The sequence below is a fragment of the Clinocottus analis genome, unplaced genomic scaffold (genome assembly GCF_023055335.1).
Source record: "Clinocottus analis isolate CAN_PGR_092001 unplaced genomic scaffold, fCliAna1.0.p SCAF_18, whole genome shotgun sequence".
In the NCBI taxonomy this organism is placed as follows: Eukaryota; Metazoa; Chordata; class Actinopteri; order Perciformes; family Cottidae; genus Clinocottus; species Clinocottus analis.
This window is the reverse complement of record NW_027175909.1, coordinates 2,292,917-2,315,000: the sequence shown is the minus strand read 5'-3', so window position 1 is coordinate 2,315,000 and position 22,084 is coordinate 2,292,917. Positions and strand designations below refer to the sequence as shown.

The 22,084-nt window shown below is 43.0% G+C and overlaps 1 protein-coding gene across 8 annotated transcripts in view; it reads left to right on the top strand.

Moving 5' to 3' along the window:
- The window catches only part of LOC137788936 (microtubule-associated protein 4), a 92,274-nt gene that overhangs the window by 59,840 nt on the left and 10,350 nt on the right, over positions 1-22,084 (top strand). For 4 of the 8 annotated variants that reach the window (XM_068582124.1, XM_068582127.1, XM_068582128.1 and 1 more), the window contains 6 exons: positions 14,195-15,114; positions 16,686-16,934; positions 17,967-18,141; positions 18,289-18,351; positions 20,488-20,789; positions 21,277-21,336. In XM_068582124.1, coding sequence (XP_068438225.1) covers positions 14,195-15,114; positions 16,686-16,934; positions 17,967-18,141; positions 18,289-18,351; positions 20,488-20,789; positions 21,277-21,336 — 1,769 coding nt within the window. Of the gene's footprint in view, positions 1-5,226; positions 6,939-14,194; positions 15,115-16,685; positions 16,935-17,966; positions 18,142-18,288; positions 18,352-20,487; positions 20,790-21,276; positions 21,337-22,084 lie in introns of those variants that run through there. The other 4 variants (XM_068582126.1, XM_068582129.1, XM_068582130.1 and 1 more) reach the window with 3 other exon arrangements.

Here is a 22,084-nt window from a genome sequence, read left to right as displayed (position 1 = left end):
TGTTTTTCCATCATTCTGTTGCCATACCGTTTTTTTAGGAACTACATCATTTTTTCTTCTGATGATTGTAATTACCACAAAGACACCGTAGACTAGAATACACTCTTTGACCTGAGGAAAGAGGCAGAGTAGATTATGTAGCCTGTTAATAACCCTCCTCCTTCCATCACCCACCCTTTCTCCATTAGCCCCTGATTCTTCAGACGATACCACCCACCCCCAACCCCACCCCCGCAATCACCACCAAACATCCCCTCCAACCATTTCCCCTCCAATTCCCCCACGTGGAGCCCGGCACGCTGAGGAGCCAGTTGCCATAGCAGCAGGAGGCAGTTGCTTTTGCGACTAATGGGGAGAGAGGCTACGGAGGAAACTATGGATGTTTAGCGAAGATGAGGGTGTTGTGACGGGCTGTGAAGGAGATTCGATTGAGCTATAAATAGACGTCACGAAAGACTCTGAATCCCTCCGTCATCCATTCCTACAACACCCCCTGCTGAGATTATCCTCTCTCTCTCTCTCTCTCTCTCTCTCTCTCTCTCTCTCTCTCTCTCTCTCTCTCTCTCTCTCTGTACTTTCAGAGGTAAAGTACAACAACAAAAATGCCTCTCAGTTTTTAGGCCACAGCAATGGAATTTGTCGCTTTCTTCAAGCGTACTTGCTAAGTGGCCATTTCAGGTGTGCCTCAGCTCATGAGTAACCTGCTTTGGAGAGTTTAGTACAACCTCATTACAACAGGGCTGGTTGATATAAACTATGAAAAACATTAAATGGAAAGACACGTCTGTTTTCTGTCTTTACCTGATTCAACAGGACCATTTAAAGTTGGCATGTAGGAGCCCTTTGATTGACCACATCTTTTAAAAAATCATTCAGATGTTTTCTCTGTATTTTATTTATGTGTATATATATATATATCTCCATCCGGCCAGGATAAGTCATTCTTTGAGCCACGGGAAAGAGCACTAAGGCGGGCCCTGGCCAAGGTGAAGGGTGCTGTAAAGCTCTCGGCTGGAGCCGCAAGCTACCTTCACTGTAACCTAACCTAGAGCCGGTTATGAGCCCGACGAGGTCCAGCCACCACCGTGTTGATGCTGCAACAATATATTGTGCAGCCGCACTGCACCAGTTATTAGGCACAGCACTTCTGTCGCCCAGTGGGATTATACAACGTGTGTGTATGTTTGTGTGTCTTTGCCAGTCAGACAGGGTGAGGTCATCCTCTTGGTGGGCTGTGTTTGTCCCCATAGGACTCTGGTGTCAGATTTTTTCTTCAAGGGGCAAGCAGACAAAGAGAGAATAAAAAAGAGACCAATGTGACACAGAGGTCAGTACACCAGCCTTGAGCGTGTCTGCCCACCTACCAGCATGTCTACCCAACTACCTGTCGGTCCACAACCGCCCGTCTGTCTATCTGTGCAAGTGGGATGTGTTAGTGACGATGACTCTGATGTGACCGTACGGTGATTTTGGTGGAGGCATGCTCTCCAGCTGTGGTGAACTCCAGTCATATACTTAACTTTAAGTTTCAACCTTTTTAGTTTTTTTCAAGGTTTCATTTTAAAACGTCAGAAAAAACAACACAAAATTAGCCCAAAAATACCAAGAGCAGACCCTAAAACTGCACTCCACTGCTGCCTGATTGTTACTGACACGCCCCCTGCTGCGCTTCTCCTCACACTTCCTTGAAGTCGGAGCTCTCGGCAGGTCACTGAAATACCACAACTGCATGCACCAAAATGAAAAATGGCATTATCCCCAGGGCAAAGTCCCGCCGTTCACTGTGCTCCACCACAACAAAAACAACAACGGAGACCTTCTCCGTCCTACATGGTTTTGTGTGTGCATGAACCAGGGAGAATGTTTGAGTTGATGCCATGACTGTGTGAGAGTGATTTGAAACTCTTTTCTAAATGGAATGATGCCAGTTTAGCAGTTAAAAATTGAGATTATTTCTCTGTTGAACAAAGACACATACAATGTATATGAGAGAGCAGGGATGTGTGCCTATAGGCATTGTCTCCTTTATGCCCATAAAGGTAAGAATTTCTCATGAAGAAGATGACGATGACGATGTTGTTTGTTCGATTCAGTCTTCACTCATTTGTGGTAATTTATTTATCTCATTTGATTTTTTCTTTTTTGGGTGCATGTGTGCCTGGTCAAGACTAATCACAAAATGTTTACAGTTTTTTTAATTTCTTTCTCTTTTATTGTAGTTTTGTTAGATATCTATCAATATGTATTTGTTTTTCAGTTTTGTGGATCAGCTGCCAGGGAGAGATTGACGTTTGCTTCAACCTTTGCCATTTCTAATGCCAGCTTGGCCGGACTCTTTTTTTCTTTACAGAGGCGAAACATAAGAAAAAAACAAAGCCCTTGTTCATTTTGTGTTTTATGAAGCAAGGAGCAGTTGTCGAGTAAACCATGAAAAAGATTGTGAATAAGCACCTCTTTTAAGATGTTCTGGGGAAATGTCTTTGAAAATTGGCAAAAAAATAATAATTTAGCAGGTTTTACAGTTCAATTGGATTTGAGCTTAAAATCGGGATTAAAGAAGTTAAAGTCAGGGTTATGACGAAAGAAGTAGGGTTGTATATGCTGTTTTATACAAAAGTGTAATTGTGTGCAATTTAAAAAAGAGGGCAGAAGAAGATCTTTTCATAGTTTCTTGTTCGATACAGTGCAAAGCAAGATGCCATTGACGGCAGCTTTGTACCGTTCAGCTCTCCATTTTTTTATGTCATGATTTCTGGAGGCAATGTGTGTATTCATACCGAATCTCCAGTAAACTTTCCCTCACTTCTTGCATCCTTTGTTGCGATTTCTTTTTCACTTTAACACCTTTGTGCCTTTCTTCTACACCTCCCTTTTACTCCTTAAATACTCTGACCTCTTCATCCTTCCTTGTTCTACTGCCTAGGTCATTGCTATCTTATTTCTTCTGCTCTTTTACTCCCAAAGATGTCCAATCGTTATCCCTACTTAATACACCCAGTCTTCATTCCTATGGTTTGCTTCTGCCTCCCTCTTTCTGCCCTCATCTGTCTGCATCCCTGCCCCTGTTTGCCTATCTGTCTGTTTTAAACCATTGTTTTTTGCCGACGTTCAGCCTTCAGTCCAAACCGAGAACAACAAGAACGCCTGTAACCCCCAGCTATTTTGACTGGCGCTGAACACACAAAGCAGTCACACAAGCCAAAAATAAAGCCAAAACATCTTGATCGTCCCCTGGTGGCTGGCTGCAGTATTGGTCATAAACCCCGCCCCTTTTCCATGTTAGCAGATAGGTCAAACAAGACAAAGAAAATCAAAGAACACGTCCAATACAATTTACCCAAAGATGTCTTTGTCATTTTAGGTTGATGTTACAATATGGATGTATGTTCATGTGTTAATTTGTCTGATAGGGTTGGTTTTAATTATTTATGTGATGCAGCAATTTATTTGATGCAGCAACGAGGTAGCTCTCAAGCTAACAAGCTGACTAGGTCGGGTTGGACCTGGAAATGGAGACCCGTTGCCCATCTTTGTAAAAGTCTATATTACTGACATGTATCTAATGTACTCAGCCATAGAATTTTATATTGACACCATGTAAGTGCAGATATATGTTTGTATGTCATACAGAGTATTTTAATAGCTTGTCTGAAATGTTTAAATAATTAAACAATCGATTTAAAGTACTGTTTTAAGGTACTTTTGTTTTCCTGTTCAGGTTATTGTTACCCAGCACTTGCAAATATTTTGTAATGACACTTCTTATGTGTAACATCCGGTAAGAAGGGTTAAGGTTCATTAACAGTAACTGAAGACCGAAGCAATACGAATTAGTTAGTGATTGAAGGAGTATTTCTATCGAAAATATAATTTTAGTAACCTAAAAATATTTTACATTTTATATTTACTACATTTATAAAATAATAAATGTGACCTGGTCTTATGTAGTTGTACAGATCAATACAAGAGGAAGTTTTTGGTTTGCATTAAGCCCAAACAGAATCAACAGAAAATTATTTGTAGCAGATCAAAGAGCAAGTCGCCTTACTAAAGTACTTACTTACCAGAAAGAAATAGCTTTGAAACCTCTGATATGGGGCTATTAAGAGCAAAAAAACTCTACTTTACGTTGCAGTTGAGGTAAACAAAAGCCCCAGCCACGATTGGACAATGTCTGGTTGGATTATTTTCAAGCGTTTGCTGTATGAAGCAGACAGTTTAAAGATGTAGTTTTCTGAGCACACCTCATATGGTTGTAAATCACTGCAACTTTAGTGAAAATCACAGTTTTGATTTAACAGGAACTCAGCAAGAACGAAAACGGAGCTGAAAGTGTTTTTGTGAAACACAACCAGCTGAGTTCCTGTTAAATGTTTAAAGGCTCGACTCAGAGTGTTTCTCTGAGATGCCTGAAGTGTTCTGGCTGAAGTGTGTGGCTGTATTGTTGCATGTATGAGCGTGTCTGTCTTTCATGAATGTTTCTTGCCTGCTACGTGGCAGAATGAAAACTCAAGTGGATACACTGTGTGTGTTAATGTGGAAGAAATCTACTGTTTCGGTGTATTTTGGAGAGCTTCTTAAGTTTGATTATCCATGTGTGTGGGTATATGAGCATGGTTGAATGGAGGGTGGTAATGTAGTGTGATTCTCAACATGTGACCAGATGGGCTTTACCCTTCACCCATCTCCCATAACTCCCATTTCTTATCTCCCCCTCTTTTTCTTGTCTTTTTTTTCTTCTTCTCTCTTACTAAGGAAAGGCTGGGAGATGCACGCCTTAATGGTTCTGCATTGACACATGCAAGCTCACGAAAAACATTCACATGTTCTCTCTCGGTAGCTTCATGCTACTATTACTTTTGTCTTTCTAGCTCCGGTGTATCAGTATGGTTTGGAAAGATCTTGAGTTCAGATCCACTCATACACTCAGATCCCCCCCACCCTGAAGCGCCTGCTTTAGCCCTAACTCAATCCTCCCCAAGGGGGGTAGACAGAGCTGTGTGTATGTGCGTTGTGTTTTTTTTTTACCATGAGACAGAACGAGAGGAAGAAAAGGATTGAAGGGGGAGAAAAACGTGGAGTGAAAGAGAAAACTAGAGGGGAGGGGGCTTAACTCACTCCACCACAGTGGGTGGGATCTAGGAAATGACAGTAGCCAATTGGCAGTCACAACTGGGTCACATGAGCACTGTTATAATCAGAGAGAGAGAGGGAGAGGGGACGAGGGAGAGATCTGTACATCCAGTTCACCCTCAGTGTGTGTGTTTGAGTTCAGAACGGAGGCACGGCACGAGAGACTCCACACACAGAGCATACCTGAGTGGCTGAACGAAGGGGAACAACAGCGCAAGGCAACAAAGGAAAAACGGAGGGAAGGGGAGAGAAGTGTTGAAGATTACCTTTGGACACCTAAGATTTAGACAAAGACAGACTGTGGAACAAAGAAAAGGGGGGAGGAACTAGTATAGAAAGGAGAGACAGCATGTCTTCTATCTCCAATCAGCAGCCTGGCTCTCCTTTCTCAGAGTACAGCGAGCTGTGTAAGGTGCCGTCTCTGACAACCACTGTGCCGGCTCAGAGCTGGGATTGGCAGCCGCCCACGGGTATGGACATGGGTACCCCAAAGGGCCTGGTGGTAGGTGGTGGGACTCTGGCATCGACCGGACTCACAGATGAGGACAAGCTGTGCATCTTCGAGCAACCAGGCAGTGGCAGCATCGATGCAGAGCTGAAGGTGCCAAGCAGGTTTGGGGGCATCTCCGGAAGCATCTCGCTAGGTAACACATCACTTGGCAGCGCAGGGGAAAGCCCAGACAGCCCTCTGTCCTCCTCTCCATCCCCAGCTTCCCCGGGAAGACTACCCTCTGCCCTGGGAAGTGGGGGTACTAGCAGGGTGTCCCTCCCACCTGTTCCTGGATCCCCAGCCAGGCGTATGGAACTGTCATCACCCACTAGTGCCATGCCTCAACACTCAATGGGTGCCTCACTGATGCAGGCATCCCTAATAGATGGAGACTCGCCCTCAGACCCATGGAACAACTCAACTTTTGTTGAATCCAGCCCAAAGGTTGCCATGCCGCAGGTGGCCCCTAACTACTGCGTCATTGGAGTTGTCAACAACAACCACTTGGAGAGGGCCAATGTGGTTGTGGCTGTAGCCGAGGCAGCCCTGGGGCCTCAACAATTATCTGAGGACTCTTCAAGGGACAACAGCGAGGAGGAAGAGATAGAAGAGGAGGAGATGGAGTTGGAGCCATGTTTTATGGGGCGAGCTGAGCAGCAGAGGAAGGCTATGCGCCGTGCAATGTCTGAATGTTCCCACCTGTCGGTACCAACCAGTCTAGAGCTGCCTGATAAATACCCAGGTGGAGATGGGGCGGGACTGGACCGGCTTGCATCGCCGATGGGCGGTCCACGTCGCTCGCCACACTCCATGAAGCGTTCACTTACCGTTGCGGAAGATCAGTCCCAGACCCCGCAGCCTACCCTCTCAGCAGCAGGCGCCACAATCAACGACCTGCGGCAAGCCCCACCTGAACCCCGACTCTGCCTATCCCCATTCCCACTGCTGAAAGATTGCAATGCTGGCTATGCTCTGTCACCACTCGATGTCCCAGTTGAGGTTTTCAAGGTGGAGAAGGAGCCAGGTGGCATTGTGCTTTCAGTGCCTCTCAGCCCAAAGGGGTTTGGTGGCATGGATTCTAGCTCTCTTTTAAAAGTAGACTCCGACACTGAAGGGGAAACCGGTCACAAATCTGACATGGTTAAACATGCTGATTTCGGTGGCAATGAAGCAAACACTAAACTCAACACTGGTGCAGGTGTAGACTTTGGAGCTAGCAACAAATCGACATTGGACATTGGTGATGACCTTCCCTCTGGTGGCTTTACCAGCCTCGGCTTGAACTCCAGCACTAACCCTTTTATCACAGGGGATGGTAGGTGGAAGTCATGTTAGCAGTCCCCCTTCCCACTTTTAACTGTGTTTGTCAAAGATGTTGATATGAGTTTGTAGGTTAAGCTTTACTGACCACAGCTCTGTTCGCAGGATGCAGGATAACGCTATGTATAACTTTCATTGACTGCTGTGAAAAGTTACGCGAATATGAACATGTGATAGATAAATTGATAGAATAGATGGAAAGAAGACACTGTCGTTAAAAATAATCCCGGTACAAGGCACAGCAGATTATACAACTGAAATCTTAAAACATCACGTGGCAGTCCAACAATGTAATTAATCGGTGACCGTGACACCCAGAAAAAAGGGTTTGTTGCTTAAGAGTTAAAGTGGGTGCAGCAGGGAGATGATTAAGGTCGAAAAAGAAAGATGATGTATTGATTGAGTGTTGTCTTCTGTTTGGTGGCTGTGTGAGCTGCAGTGAGGCACAAACGGAAAGCTGCCAGCAATTCCAAAGATTCATTTTTCAAATAGCATATAAATTCTACTCCTATCACCGACAACTGTATGGTGAGGAAAATATTCTCAAGAGCTTTTGTGTACTCTTGCGTAGCAGCGTGTAGATTATGGTTGACGGCGGAAGGCATCAGCCGTTCAGTCATTCTTTCATTGACAGTCGGTTTCAATCCAGACTTGGTTTTCTGGTCCGAGCTTGCAAATGGCTCGGGGCTAGGAATAGCTGCAGAGGCAGACTGAGAGACGGAGCGCCAGACAGCGAGAGAGAAAGAGTGAAATAATGAAAAGCTGAGAGAAGAGCAACAGAGTGCGAGCCGCCCACCCCCTCCCGCAGGCTACTTGACATTCCACGTTGGTAGTATCTGTCTCGTTGTGTTGTTGGTCAAACATCATGTGCCAATTTTAGACACAGATCAGCGTCAGACTGTACTGGGCGTGTGACAATTCAAAGTGTGTAAATACTGATACAACAGGCACATTGTCTTAGTTTTTTGCATTTGTGGACACAGGTGGTCTTAAAGCAAAAATTAAACATCCATGTTTTGTTCCCAAGAAAACTTCTCTCATTGACATTGATTACTAATCACAAAAAAAAATCTAGCTTTGAAACAGTCAGTGTGTATGTTCATGCGTATGCAAATGTGTGTTGCAGCTCTATAAGCTTGCAGCATGAGGTTGTATAGTAGACATTTTAATACAGGGTCAGGGTCACACGGCCCATTATAGCGGATGGAAGCAATGCCTTTGTCCAACCTCATTTTCCATCACGCTACACGCTTCCCCTCCCTCATTTTTTGTCAGTCTGCAAGGCTGTCTCCTTCTGGCTCGTTCTTCTGTCTTCCTGTTGAGCACAAAATACTCATTAGATTCTTGGTGAAGACAGGCATAGCCAAGATGGCTGAAAGCGGGTCACAGTCACGTCGAATGATGAGTCAAAATGGGGTCACTGACTGGGGAGCACGGACAACAGTCTAGCTTTCTTTCACTTCCGTCTCCTCCTCTCCTCCTTTTGGTCCGTATCTTTGTAGCTCTTTGCTCGCACGTTGTGGCTGGTTTTTCCGCATCCCGCTACAAACCTGTGTGTGGCAGAAGCTACAAGCCTGGCCACTGGAGTATTAAAGGGGCAGTGATCTTTATCCCCCCCTGAAGTCTAAACAGGAGCACGGCAGAGTCATCGAGCCAGAGGCTGTGTGTTGTATTCATGCATCTGTTTGCTTTCTTACCAAGGTCATAGGGGTATTTCTGTTGCTCCTGTTGTTGTGTAAAGACCTCATATATCCACCCTGGTTAATGCATACGCATGTGCTTTGTATGATTTCCACAAAAAGCTGTAAGTGTGCAGTTTGCTTTAGCTTTGTCATGAGAGAGAGAGCGAGAGAGCGAGAGAGAGAGAGAGAGAGAGTGGTTGTGGGAAACGATGATTAGCAGATTTTAAAAAGAAGACAGCATTGGGTGGGGTGGGATAAAAAACATTAAAAAAGGGAAACAAAGAAAACAGGAGGCAGAGATGCAAATGAATGTATTATAACGAAAAACAAGAAGTAAAGATTTTGGGCGAAGCATGAAAAAGGCGTAAATAATAAATGTAACACAAGACAAGAACGATTTTTAAAAAAAGAGAAGAAAGAAGGTTATTAAATTCAATCTAGCAATATTTCCTCCTTTGAGACAAATGTTTTGTCCGCCGGCAGCCCTGTGTTCGGCTGGAGTAAGCGACTCCAGACCATGCGCATGTGTTGGCTTTTGCTTCATGCTGGTCACAGTAAAATAGCAGCACTGTGTGCATTTTTATTTGCATAATTGTTTGTTTGTCTTTGAGTGTGCATATTATTAGCTTTTTGTGTGATTTTCATTTATTTGTATGCATATGTCTATTCAGATGTCTTAAACATACAAATGTGTGTTTAATCCTTGGTGCCTTTTGAAAAAGTCCCAGCTCTTCATATTATAACTCAAACTATCATATACAGACTTACACACTTCTGGAATGAGCGCTACTTGCCTTTTTTTTCCAGTGATAGCAGATAGTGTTCACTGAGTATGAACTCTAATAAATACATTCAGAATTTAAGTTTAAAGTAAGCACATTAACCGAAGTTCTTGCGTTTTGAGTTTTTCTCGAGTATCAAACGTTTACCAGTTGAGTCTTGTTTTAGCTACTTTTCTGCAGACTTTCCAAAGATATTTAATGTTTAGAGACTGCTGCCACTCATGCAGTAACTAAGCTGCCAAACGGAGGGCCTCACACTTCAGATTAAGCCACAAAGTCCACTGTCCACTCTGTTACCACTTCACAACCACTTGAGCGTCCACCATGTTTGATGTGCCACCAAAGGGCACGACGGAGTGTAGCTTTCACTTCACAGAGAGTGCTGCTGTCAAGGCTGTCAAACCCCGCTCAGTCAAAGAGCGCCAAGTGTATTTCCGTAATCCACTTGAGGAGCCAAATGAAAGCCTGATGAAGGAAGGAAATATCAGTAGATAAGAAATTCATTTTAACCTCTGAATATTTTCTTCCTATTCTTTGTAGAATATAAAGATCCTTTTCAATTGCTTTTCGCTTCACCGGTGAAGAAAACAACCTTCATTAACTAAAGTCTTAAAAGACGAGTTTTGATTCTCTCACAAAAAAAAGCAAATGCATTCCAACTGCATATGTCATACAAATGATCAAATCCGAGTTTTAAAATGTTGGACGTGGATTTTTTTTATCCTACATTTCTAAAATCATCAAATTATGAGACACCTTAAAGATGCAAGAGTCGAGTCTGCATATTTTACCATATTGATGGGAAAAAAAGACTTGAGGTGAGATGATGCTCTTCAGTAGAGTCCACAATTAACAGCCCTAAATGAGCTGTAAGCGTTATCATTATGCTAATGAAGCTTTGAATGTAACTGGCTCGCTGCACTCAGATACTCATTGTTCTCTGAGCCATATATTGTACAAGGCAACTGGAGTTTCTGGAGTTTAGCGGCTCTGCTAATGCAGCAGGTTGACATCCACATAAATCGGAGGTCAGAGGAACCGTTCAGGACCAAATGCAAAGCCGGTATGGATGCGAAAATATATCGTCATGACTGCGCTGACATAATTTTTGACCTCCACTGTACCAGCATGTTCTCATGTGATTGATGCTTTACAATCACAAGCGCCGTCAATAATGAATGTCCGTCTCTCGGGAAACGAATGATTGCTTTTTTTTATTCTTTCTCTCTGCTTCTTGTCTAATAGTTCAACCGCTGTAATATCTGTGATTCCCTGCGGTCTCGGGCTTAAGAGCTGTCTATCACATTTGTTTGCTAGAATTTGTTGGTCAAGGGGTTGGGAAAATCACTTGGTCAACGTTGTGAAAAATGAAGAGAATTAATCAATAATGGAAGTTTCAAACATCTCTGTCAAGCTATAAATCGCATCTTAGTAACGCAATGAATAACATAAAAAAGTGAAGAAAAAACATTTTTAAATTGTCTTTTCTCCAGTGTTTATAGTTGAAGAGAAGGTGAACTTTTTTCTTACCGGGAACATTTTCTCTGTTTCCTAAGGAATTAAGGAATTTCCTAAGGAATACATTTTCTCTGTTTCCTAAAAGAAGTCAGATTGTATAGAAGTCAATGAGAAAATGACTCTCTCTTGATTTATTACCCCAGTAAACATTGTAAACATGAGGTTATGGTCTCAATTTCTAGTTTCAAGTCTTCTTTAATACAGCATGATGTTAATTTCGTAAATTGGGGTCCATTTAGAGTCAAACGTGCGATAAAGCAAATGATTTCTTAAGGGCAGGGCTACAAGGGGATTGACAGTTAACCACAGTGTTGTCTGGTCTGGGAGTTGTCCGTCTCTTCATCTTACAACTTTAACCCTTGCACAGTTGGTTTTCACTTTATTAAAGTTAAATGTAACATTGAGTGTCAACTTTGGTTGCAAAAAAACAAATTGGTGACTTCCAAAATGCAGAACTTGCGTCTTAACACCAGCAGTCCATATACCAAAGGGTCGTGTCACGGTTACTACGTCCACTCTGTGTCTGGTTGGGTGTGACCTTCTATTTGCTTCACTGTAGCCATTTTCACCGCACTTATTGACACCTTTCACACACATGAGATCTCTGCAGTAGATAGTGGATCAAGTTGATTATCTTGAGTCTCTCATTATTTATTTTTGTATTTGTTTATTTTTTTTATTTGTTTATTTGTATAGCACGTTTCAAAAATAAGGCCACCTTTGTTTATTTGATTTGCTCCCGTTCTCTTGTTCCCTTTCCTTTGTCTTGTCACACCGCTGTCTCACTTTATTTAGGTCAGGTTTTTTTTTTCTTCTTGTAGGTAGTCACCTATTAGTGTTCTCTCTGTTTGGTCTGATGTCTGTCAACGTTCCAGGTCTGGGGTCGCTGTACGTTATGTAAGATAACAATGTCATTTCATTCTGCTCAAAGGTTTACGCCCCAATTCCCTCGTCTTGTTCCCTCCTTTCCTACGCCTGTTGTCCTCCCGTTATCTCTTCTAGTCCCTTGCGTTTTAAAGGTCTTTATTAGCACGTTACCATTTAAAACAGAAGGTAATATAAAAAAAGTGAACAAAACAGATTAAAGAGAATGTGTATTCATTTCTAATCAAGTTATTTTGTTTTCACCTCTTAGTTCCCTCTACATACTACGTAATGCTTGGTCTCTTTCTGTCTGCCCATGCGCCTCTAGATCTGTTAATCCGTCTTCCACACGCGGACTTTATAGCAGTGCAATCAAAGGTCCTTGATCTTTCTTTGATAATTGTATTCCAAATTGAAGTCCTCTGATGTGTTTTCTCCCATTAGTCTGCAAAATACAACAGAAAACTTAGTGTGAGTGATTAGCTAATCTTGATTTGTAAAATTGACTTTTTTGTGCAACGTCACAGGTGAGAATTACTTAGTCATATTAGCCCCCAAATAGAAGTAATGCAAGGAATAACAACAGGATTGACAAACCCATGATTTGTAAATACTATTGATGTATCACTTTCCAAAATGACTAAAACTCAGAATGCATTGTACAACTTTAGTTGTCTGTTTTCTGAAACTACCACCAACCTCCTCAACCTGTGTGCAGCTCCAAAAATAGACCACATATTTGTATTTGTTCACATTCCTGCACATTGCATCCACATAGGTGGAAAGTAGACATATGTTTCCCTGAGTCAGGCGCACAATGGATTGGCTTGGAAGGACAAACAGGATTATGCTGCACTTTCTATTATATTGGACTCATTTTCAGACATGTGGACATCTGAGGATCTAGCTCCCAAACTGGAACACAGCTGGAGTCAGTAGCTCCTGACCGTGCTCCATTGTTAGGTCAGCCCCTGCCCGAGGACGGCCGACGCACATGTTTCATTCAATGAGTCAATCTTCTTTTGACTTGTTTGTATTGCACAATATTTCGGTTTGGCAGGGCAACGACACCATCTAGATTTGCAGTATTTTGTCTTTAATTCACTTCAGAGTAGCACTCTCTTTTACAATCTGCGGACTTCAAGTTTTAGATTGGCTCTACTGAATTTTTCTGTACTCTCACTGTCCATCAGAGTTATTATTTTCCCATAAACCCTTTCATAAAATCTACACTATCAAATGGGCTGAAGATGACTACTGATTTTTCTCAACTAGCTGATGATCACTCGAATCGGCTAGTTTTCATCTTCTGCTTGATGATCTGGAGGATCTCATAGACGTGTGTCTATATAAATTCATGTGATACTTGATGCTTGTATGGATTTAACGAACCCTGAAGAAGATGAAAACTATCGGTTCTTATTTAATCATAGATATCGATGAGACAAAACATTCTCTGCATTGCAAATGTGACACTCCTGCAAACAAATTTCCCAGCGAGACTAAACATTTTTGCCCCGGATGTTTAGCATGGCTGTTTCTGAATGTGTGTAGAATTTTCTTTGGGGGGGAGAGGAGGGTTCCCAGCTGCATTTTGTCAAGAACCATTCTCTTCCATGTCCAGTTTGACTTTCTTTTTCTATTTGTCCACTTTGTAGACACTATCTAGCGTCTGACAATTACGCTGTCAAGTAAAGTTAAAGGTCGGTGATGTGAGCAAAACGTAACCATGGTAACTGAAGTGCACATGTGCTGTATTGAAACCGTGTGACTATTGCTCCGGTGAACCGTGCTGACAAATTCATGGGTTTCTGGGAAAACAAAAAGATTGTCCTTTCCTTCTGAATGTCAGGACATTTTTTCTCCCTGTTTTTTTTAGATCACACGTATATGTTATTTATTTTCAGAACAAATCACAGTATCATTTCACTTTATGACCAGAGTTTGAGAATTATTGTTGGATACCACACCCAGCGCCCAGTATCAGCAGCGTATTACATAGCATAGACATATAACAGATCACTCTATAATGATCACAACATGTTTTGCTGAGCAGAGAAAGTTTGTATTTAGGACCACGGTGCAGAGACTCAGTATTCATAAGGATTAGAAGACAGAATTTAGAAGGAGAAAAGCTTTTTGAAGCTGTTATTATTTTTCTTTTTGGGTGAAAAACCTTGCCTCTAAGAGTTCAAAAATAAGCACAAGTAGAACGTGTGATGAGTCAAATACAACCTTTTGTGAAGTACTGATTGATTCACTTAAAAATGCTCTGCAGGTGGTTTTGTGTGCGTAAATGTCTGAACTGCTGCCGATAACGGTGCATGTTGTTTAATTGGAAAAGAAGACTTTCATTCGTCTGACATATTGCTGTGATTTCTAATTTAAATCAATTGTCTTTCCAGCAAAATCCGACAAGATGGACAAGACAGAGGAGGAAAAAGAGGACATCATAAAGAACGTGGACCAGTTCGACCCTCTGTTTGATAGAGCAGAGCAGAAGAGCGTGAAGGTGGAATATGCAATCAGTGAGACTCCAGCCAAGGTTGAGAAAGAGATGGAGAAGGAGAAACAGACAGAAACACAGAAGGAGAAGGAGGCAGAAAAGGAGAAAGAGATGAAGGATGCAGGAAAAGCTAAAGAGGAGAAAAAGATGGACACAGTCAAAGTGACAGAGAAGGTGGAAGAAAAGAAGGAGACAGAAAATGAGAAAGACAAAGTGGAGTCAATTGAGCAGAAGGCAGATAAAGGGGATTGGATGAACAAGGTAGAAGAAGCACAGGACAAATTGTCGAAGACGGAGAAAGTAGTAAACGAGGTGACGACCGAGGTAGAGAGCAAAGTGGAGAAAATACACAGTGAGGGAAAAGAGGACAAAAATGAAAAGTCCACTGTGCACGACAACACTGAGAAGCTTGAAGAAACCGAGATGAAGGATAGCAACGAGCAGCACATGGACAAAGTAGAGAAGACCCCGGAGCAACAGCCGACACCCGTCAAGCTCGATATCAGTTCTGACAAGCTGGAGAAGAAGGCCGATGCGGAGACAAACATGGCACCAGAGGTGGTAGACGCCAAGTACGAGAAGGTCGACACAGACAAAGCCAAGATGACGGAGAAGCCTGCGGAGATGCCGATGCAGAAGGGTGACAAGGAGGAGAAGCAGGACAAAGTGCAGGCCAACAAAAAGATTGTGGAGAAAAAGGATGACAAGAAGGACAAGGCTGCAAGAGCAAACGGAGCAGAGAAGGCCAAAAAAGCAAAACCTGCACCCAATGGAAGTAGTGCCCCCCTGAGCAGGGATCTGGCAGTGGGAAGGACAAAGGTAGGAGCTGTAAGCTATGGGATATTGCTTCTAACACACTGATAGATCCATATTCTGTACAAAAAACAAACATGGGTCCAACAAGTAAACTTGTGTAATATTAGACTAAAAGCTGCACGTTATAATGTAAGTCATTACACAGACTGCCAATTTCCGACCTGAAAATCAAGATAAGTTAATAGGTTTGATTTTTTTATGGAAAGCAATATTGTAGAAGCAAAAGGGACACGCTGGTACGGCATTGTGTGATCTTTATCAGACCATCAACATTTGACACCATGGACAACGCTTGCTCCAGGTCATGGATGGATTACTGAACGGGCTCACTGGGCTCAAGGGCTCAAAGTAGCCCGCCTGGCCACCTAGATGCTACTACAAGAGTTAGATTCAAGAGACTCTTTACCATTTTACAAATAACTACAAAGAAACATGAAAAAGCACAAGAAACCAAAACAATCACAAAGAGACAACAAAGAGACTCAAGTCAACATCAAGGAAACTCAAATCAACATCAAAGAGACAAAATTACTCCAAAGAAACTCAAAACAACCACAAAGACACATAACATGACTTCAAAAAGACGAAACAACCACAATGACACCAAAAAGACTCAAAACAACCACAAAGACACAAAATGACTTTAAAGAGACAAAACAACCACAAAGAAAGAATACCAGGACAACAAAGAGACTAAAAACAAATTCTTCATGCATGCTGCTAAAGCTTCTGCTGCTGCTTCATGTCAACTGTATGCTGTATGTAAAGTACAAAAACGCCATGTTTAGAGAGATTTCAAGTCATGAACGTATGTTCACATTTATAACATATACTTTAAACAGTAGAAGCAATGCTAATTATTATTTCACTACATTTTTAGAGCCATTTTGTGTCAAATCAGGTTACAGTTACAGACATTTTTTGCAAATCTATACCTATATTTTGTAAAATTTAAGTGCTGACTTTTAGTAATTACACAGTTTTTTGACACTGGGAATGTTGTTATTTTTGCAACCCCCCAAAGCAAGAAGCCATTTTTAAAACCACATACTGAAGTTACTCCTGTTATGCAATTTGGTAGGGGCAGTCCCCGAAAGTATATATGGACATCTCAATGCTTTCTGTTAAAACGCAGTATGATTGATGTTATACCAAATTTCAACGACTGTGACAAAAACAGAATCCGAGATATGGCAAGTCACGTTGCAATTTGTTTCCTTTTTGACGTGGGATGTGGACTCAGTCCGAGGACCACAAACGTGTATGGGCTTTTTCTGTGCTGTCTTTTACGAGGCTGACTATACATAACGTAGTCGCAAAAATCTATGCAATTCTTAAGTATTCAACATAACTTCTCTCAAATAACATATACATATGGTTAAAACAAAATCTGTAATGTAAACAAAAGTATAATTTGAAACATAATGACCATGATTTATATAGCTCAATGTTGCTTGTACTGCTTAACTTCCCACAGTTATCATCCGTTTTCCTTATTTTTTGCTTTCCTTTGCTCTCCCTCCTCATTTTGCCCCCCGCCGCTCCTCTCCACATGTCTCGGCCTTGCGTTGCAGCCGGCTGCCGGGGTGACCAAGCCGAGCGCTGCTGCTAAAACCCGTCTGAGTACCACAGCCGCTGGTGGCTCGGTCACAGCTGCGACTAAGCGTCCCACATCCTCCACCCCCATCTCAGACAAAAAAACAACCACAGCTAAAGCCCCATCCACAGCCGCTGCTGGTCCAAAGAGGCCCTCCACCTCATCCACCAGCCGCCCTGCATCCTCCATCACCACCACCACAACTGCACGTGATGTCAGACCCAAGGTAGGTTGGGTTTGTCAGGACGGCTGCAGAAGATTCGGTTATACAGATCAAGGACTTCTTCGACACTTCATCAAATAGGTTTGGATCAAGTTTGTCCAAACACTTAAATGTCTAGCTCTAGATCATTTCTGACTTTCAAAAATGTAGTTTTTTGACCATGTCTACGGTACGTTTGAGTACATTTCTAGTAGATTTTTCCCCTGAGTGATGTTATGGAACATTGTATATACTGCTACCATGATCTTAAGTTTTGACTTTGTGGTGACATCCTGGTGGACTAATGGTTAAGACCTTTGTAGCATGCCAACCACATCCATTTCTACCCCGTATTTCCGGTTTTTATTCACACTTCAAAGTCTCCAGTAAAGAAGAAAATGCCCAGATTAAAGCTGTGTTGATATACTTTTATGTAATGTTATACTTTGCCCGAGAATATTAGGATCCTACAGTATCATAATACAATGACTGTAGGCCACATAGATCGATCTGTAAAACTGGGCATTTCTATCAGTAAGTCCCACTGAGTTATTTATGACTTCATGCCACATGCTCTGTTCATCGGCCTTCTGTCACCCTCGTCCAGTGGCCTCCTTAACTGCAACCCGTGTGAACTCCACGGCCGATAAAAATTAAGAGCCTTTATTTAGCCACCGAGCGCCCCGGGGGCCCGGGGTGACTCAGTTCAGTGTGGCCGGGGTGGCTCAGCTGTATGTGGAGTGTGGCGTCATCACAGGGGTTATGAGGGGGAGAATATGCCGCTGAATGAAATGTGCAGTCGTCAGAGAGCGACTCTATGTTACAGGCATTGGACAAGGGTCTTTGACTTGATTTTCTCAGTGAAATCACTCAGCTGGTGACAGAAGCCGTACATACAGAAGATGCATTATCATTGCTTTGACATTGATCGTGGTGCTAACAGCATTGGATTTGTTAATGGCGTTTTTTTCCGTCAATTTGCAGCCTTTACCGCTGCTGACCTTTCTGCCATCACCCATGAAAAAAATGTTTTTTTTTATTGTTCTTTCTCTACAGACAACTACAGAGAAGCGCCCTCTTGTGCCGAGGGCCAGCACTGCCGCCTCATCAGGCTCCACCACTGCCACCAAAAATGGAACTGCATCAACAGTAGCCAGTAAAACTGCTACATCAGCGCGCACAACGGCGCCTACTCGCACCGCTACCACCACTGCAGCCAGAAGGCCTTTGGGTAATGGCAGCCACTCTCTCACATACACACACACACACACACAGATGCGCTTGTACACGTTTTTGATCCTCTGTATTTTTAGCTCTGCTTTTTATCCACACACGTTGCCCTCTGCAACAACTACACTGCTCACCATCTGTGTTTCAGCCCCCAAGACAGAAAGCAAATTGGGAGAGGAGAAGAAGCCTGGCGCTCTGAGGACTTCTACAGGTATCACAGCACTCTCTTCACCTGTCAGAATTAGGGTTGGTACCGAGAACAATGCTAATATGGCACCGCTTCCACGACGTCCGGTGCCTACTGGACCGAAACACAACACAGGTTTCGGTGCTTCCTTTCGATGCCTGAGCCGATTTAAATACTTATTTTTTTACACTACGCTGTAAATTTGGACGGTATACTGGTATTAAAAAGGTAGCATGGTATCCGTACGTTAAAAACGATAGGGTTATGCATATTTTTAGAATCCGTACTTTATTAAAATAGCGAGGATCAGAGCACGGTCACTGCTCCGCTCCCTCTCATGTTGCTGCATGCAGTGGGGCTCAAGGGGGCGGGGCTACCAGCATGCACACATTCAGCATGTTCACAGAGTGATCGCTGGGGAAACATGGGTGCAGAAGCTTTTGCCTACCGTCCTCGGATTTTTGGAACAAAGCTCCCCAGTATATTTATAATACTGATGGCGTGTAGTCCAGTAAAGCTCTCCAGTATATATAATAATGATGACGTGTAGTCCAGTAAAGCAGCAGAGTTTGAAAAAAAACCCAAACGATATCCATCCCGAGTCAGAATACATCAGAATCAGGTCACGCTCTCAAGAAACTTAACTATGAGCCTGTAGATTATGATTCAATCATAAAGGAAAAGTTGGATGAAATGAAAACTATATATAGTTGTAAGTATGTATTTATGTATGTGTAAGAGATGCAGTGCACTATGGGTGCCCTCAAATGTCAAAAACGGCATTCAGTGCCATAATAAGCTTGCCTACATGCTAGATAAGCTTCTGTGCGGCAGAGCCCCATTTTTGGGCAGAGCCCCTCACCTGAGTCCGTAGTTTTATTAATTTACAATATTGAGTTATTATTAGTTTTTCTCAGGTTTTTCAGACAGATTTGATAGACTTTAGTATTCAATAAAATCTGTTGATGCTATTTTTTTACAGCCATTGTCTGACCTGGTGTCGTAGACCCCCAACCCCTCTCTTTGCTTTTGATGTCTGCGTATATTGATGTCCTCATTCTTTTTCACTCCTCTCCTCTCCATAGTATTGGACCCCCCTACCCTCTCTCTATCGCTCTTCCCACACAGTTACAGTTTTACTCTTCCAGTCGACAGATTAGTTGACATTTTGGTAACATGAGGGCTGTCAGCGGGAGTGTGACACTGCAACACGCACCGTCCAAGCATGACAATGCCGAGCAGACAGAGAGCGAGTGAGCGAGGCTTTATTGCTGAAAGGCTCTAAGGGGTAAAAAAAAAATTCTTCACCACAGCAGCCTGTGGATTAAGGTCCCCTCGGCGTTGACAGGACTTTACAGCTCCTGCTGATATGGCGTGTGGATTTTTCTCAATTAAACACGACTTACCGGGAGCTGGAGATGCACCAAAGACTCTCAGGGAGGCTTGACAGCAGGATGCACGGTTGCACATGCTGCCCTCTGAAAGAAAAAAGCTGACACATATAATGTGAATTGACAGATTTAAATGCAGTGGGGCTTAGCACGCCGAACTGAGGGATGCTGAAATGTGCTCACCGGCAGGAGATAGAAGTGCAAGTGTAAGCACTTCAGTCTTGTTCACTGAGATGCTTACACTCACATTTGATTTTTTTTCAAACAAACAAAAGACTGGTGTCAGTTTGATGTCAGAATATATGTGGATGGAAGAAGATGATCCCTCTATGGCTGTTTTCTTTTTGTCTCTGCGGCCTGCTTTCTAGCCACTGGTCTTCACTGTCCTTTCTGACACTTTTTTATTCGCCAGTGTGGGACTGTAAGTGACAGATGAAGTCCTTTGTGGTTCGGCTGTTGCTGTGAGAGAAACTTTCTCAACACGTAATGCACTTTTAAATAATTTCCAGTTGTTGGCACGTTGCCTTTGGGTGGCTGGATGTATGAATGCTTCAAACATAGCAGAGAATTATTATTATTAACATCTCAAGTGAGACTATTCAAATTATGGATACATAGCTTTGCAATGACAAGCGATAAAGCTCTGATTAAGGCCAGAGATATATACAGTACTTTTGACTTTTCACTACATGTTTGCGTGAGAGAAACTAACATGTCTCTGTCTCTGTCTCTCTCTATCCATCTATCTATTTCCATACATCTACCTCAGCAGACTCTACCAAGCCCAAGACCACCACCAGCACCACGCGTAGCGCCGCTTCCACCGCCGCTGCCTCTCGCACCCGAACCACAGCGGCCAAACCAGCCACGTCCTCCTTCTCCACCACTGGCGCGGTACCAGAGAAGAAGCCAACGGTGCCCCGCACCTCTCGGCCCACTTCCTCAATCACCACCACCACCGCCTCCAGGACCACGTCTCGCCCTAGCACAGCACCAGCCCCCGAGATCCGCAATGTCCGCTCCAAGATCGGCTCCACGGACAACATTAAGCACCAGCCTGGAGGAGGGAAGGTAGGTCTGACCGTCTGCAGTTTTCAAACGTCGAGACCAGGGCTTGGCTTTCCGTGGCATGCATCTTCTGACACTGGCTGCTCCCTCAACTAATGGGCAATGTAGCCTCAAGGCCTGTTTAACATGTGACACTGGCTTTCTGTGGTTCCTCACTTACTCTTGCGTCTGATGCTCTTATTTTGAAATAATAACAAAAATATACATACCACTGCACCTGTAGCGTAAGTACATGTTAGTTAACATGATGCACAAGGTGGCCAATGCATTCGCCTCACCAGCTACAGTGAAATACATTGTGCATCTTCTTTCTCGTCGTTTTGGGTTTTTCCATCTTCTTTTACTCCCCCGTCAACCTTTCTTTGAGCTTTCAACCACTCTTTCCACTTACCATCTTCCATCCTCATACCTCACTCTTCGCACAGCCTCCTCTCCCCGTGTGTTGTTATGTAGTGTTGTCGCTGACCCAGGATGGGTCTTGTCTCCCCAGGTGCCCACCACCTCTCAGAGCAGGGCCACTGCCGTCTCCAAAGAAACCAGCCTGGGCAAAGTGAGTCGCCTGCCCCTGCTCTCCACCATCTCACCACTCGCTCCACCTCCCTCCTTCTTTGGTTCTCTCTGCCTCTGACTTTTATGTTCAGACATATTTTCTATTTTATTTTCACTTTCATATTTCTTTTAGTTGTGTTTTGATCAACTGACCTACTTGGCGAGTTGAAAATGACAAACCACCGACTTCTGCGTAACACATGCACATTTCCAAATACTAGGAAACGGCTTCAAAGCATTGAGGGGCCATTTAGTACAGTTCCATTCATTTCAAAATGGCTCCATTTGAAGCAAACTGCAGCTTTCTTACTCTACTTCTAGGGTTATGCTCAGCCATCAAGAAAACATGAAGTCTCTATTCAAATATACATCTTAATGTTCCAAAGGTTTTGTTACCTGGAGACGGATACAGCTGAAAAGAAACATTATATTTGTGGTAATGCATTTACAAACACATCTGTAACTTATACAACAAAATCTGACGTGATGTTCATGTGTTGGATTATCAAATTTTTTGGGTGATCTGAAAGGACTGGAAAACAATTTATTCAATTCAGTTTATTTTGTATAGCCCAAAATCACAAATACAAATTTGCCTCACAGGGCTTTACAATCTGTACACATAAGTACAAAAACATCACGCTGAAAAGCCAATGTTACACTCATCTTTTCACTGCGACTAATGTCGGTCATGCCATAAAGCATTACCTGTCAAGTCTAGCTCGCATCGGGGCTCCGATTGGCCAGGA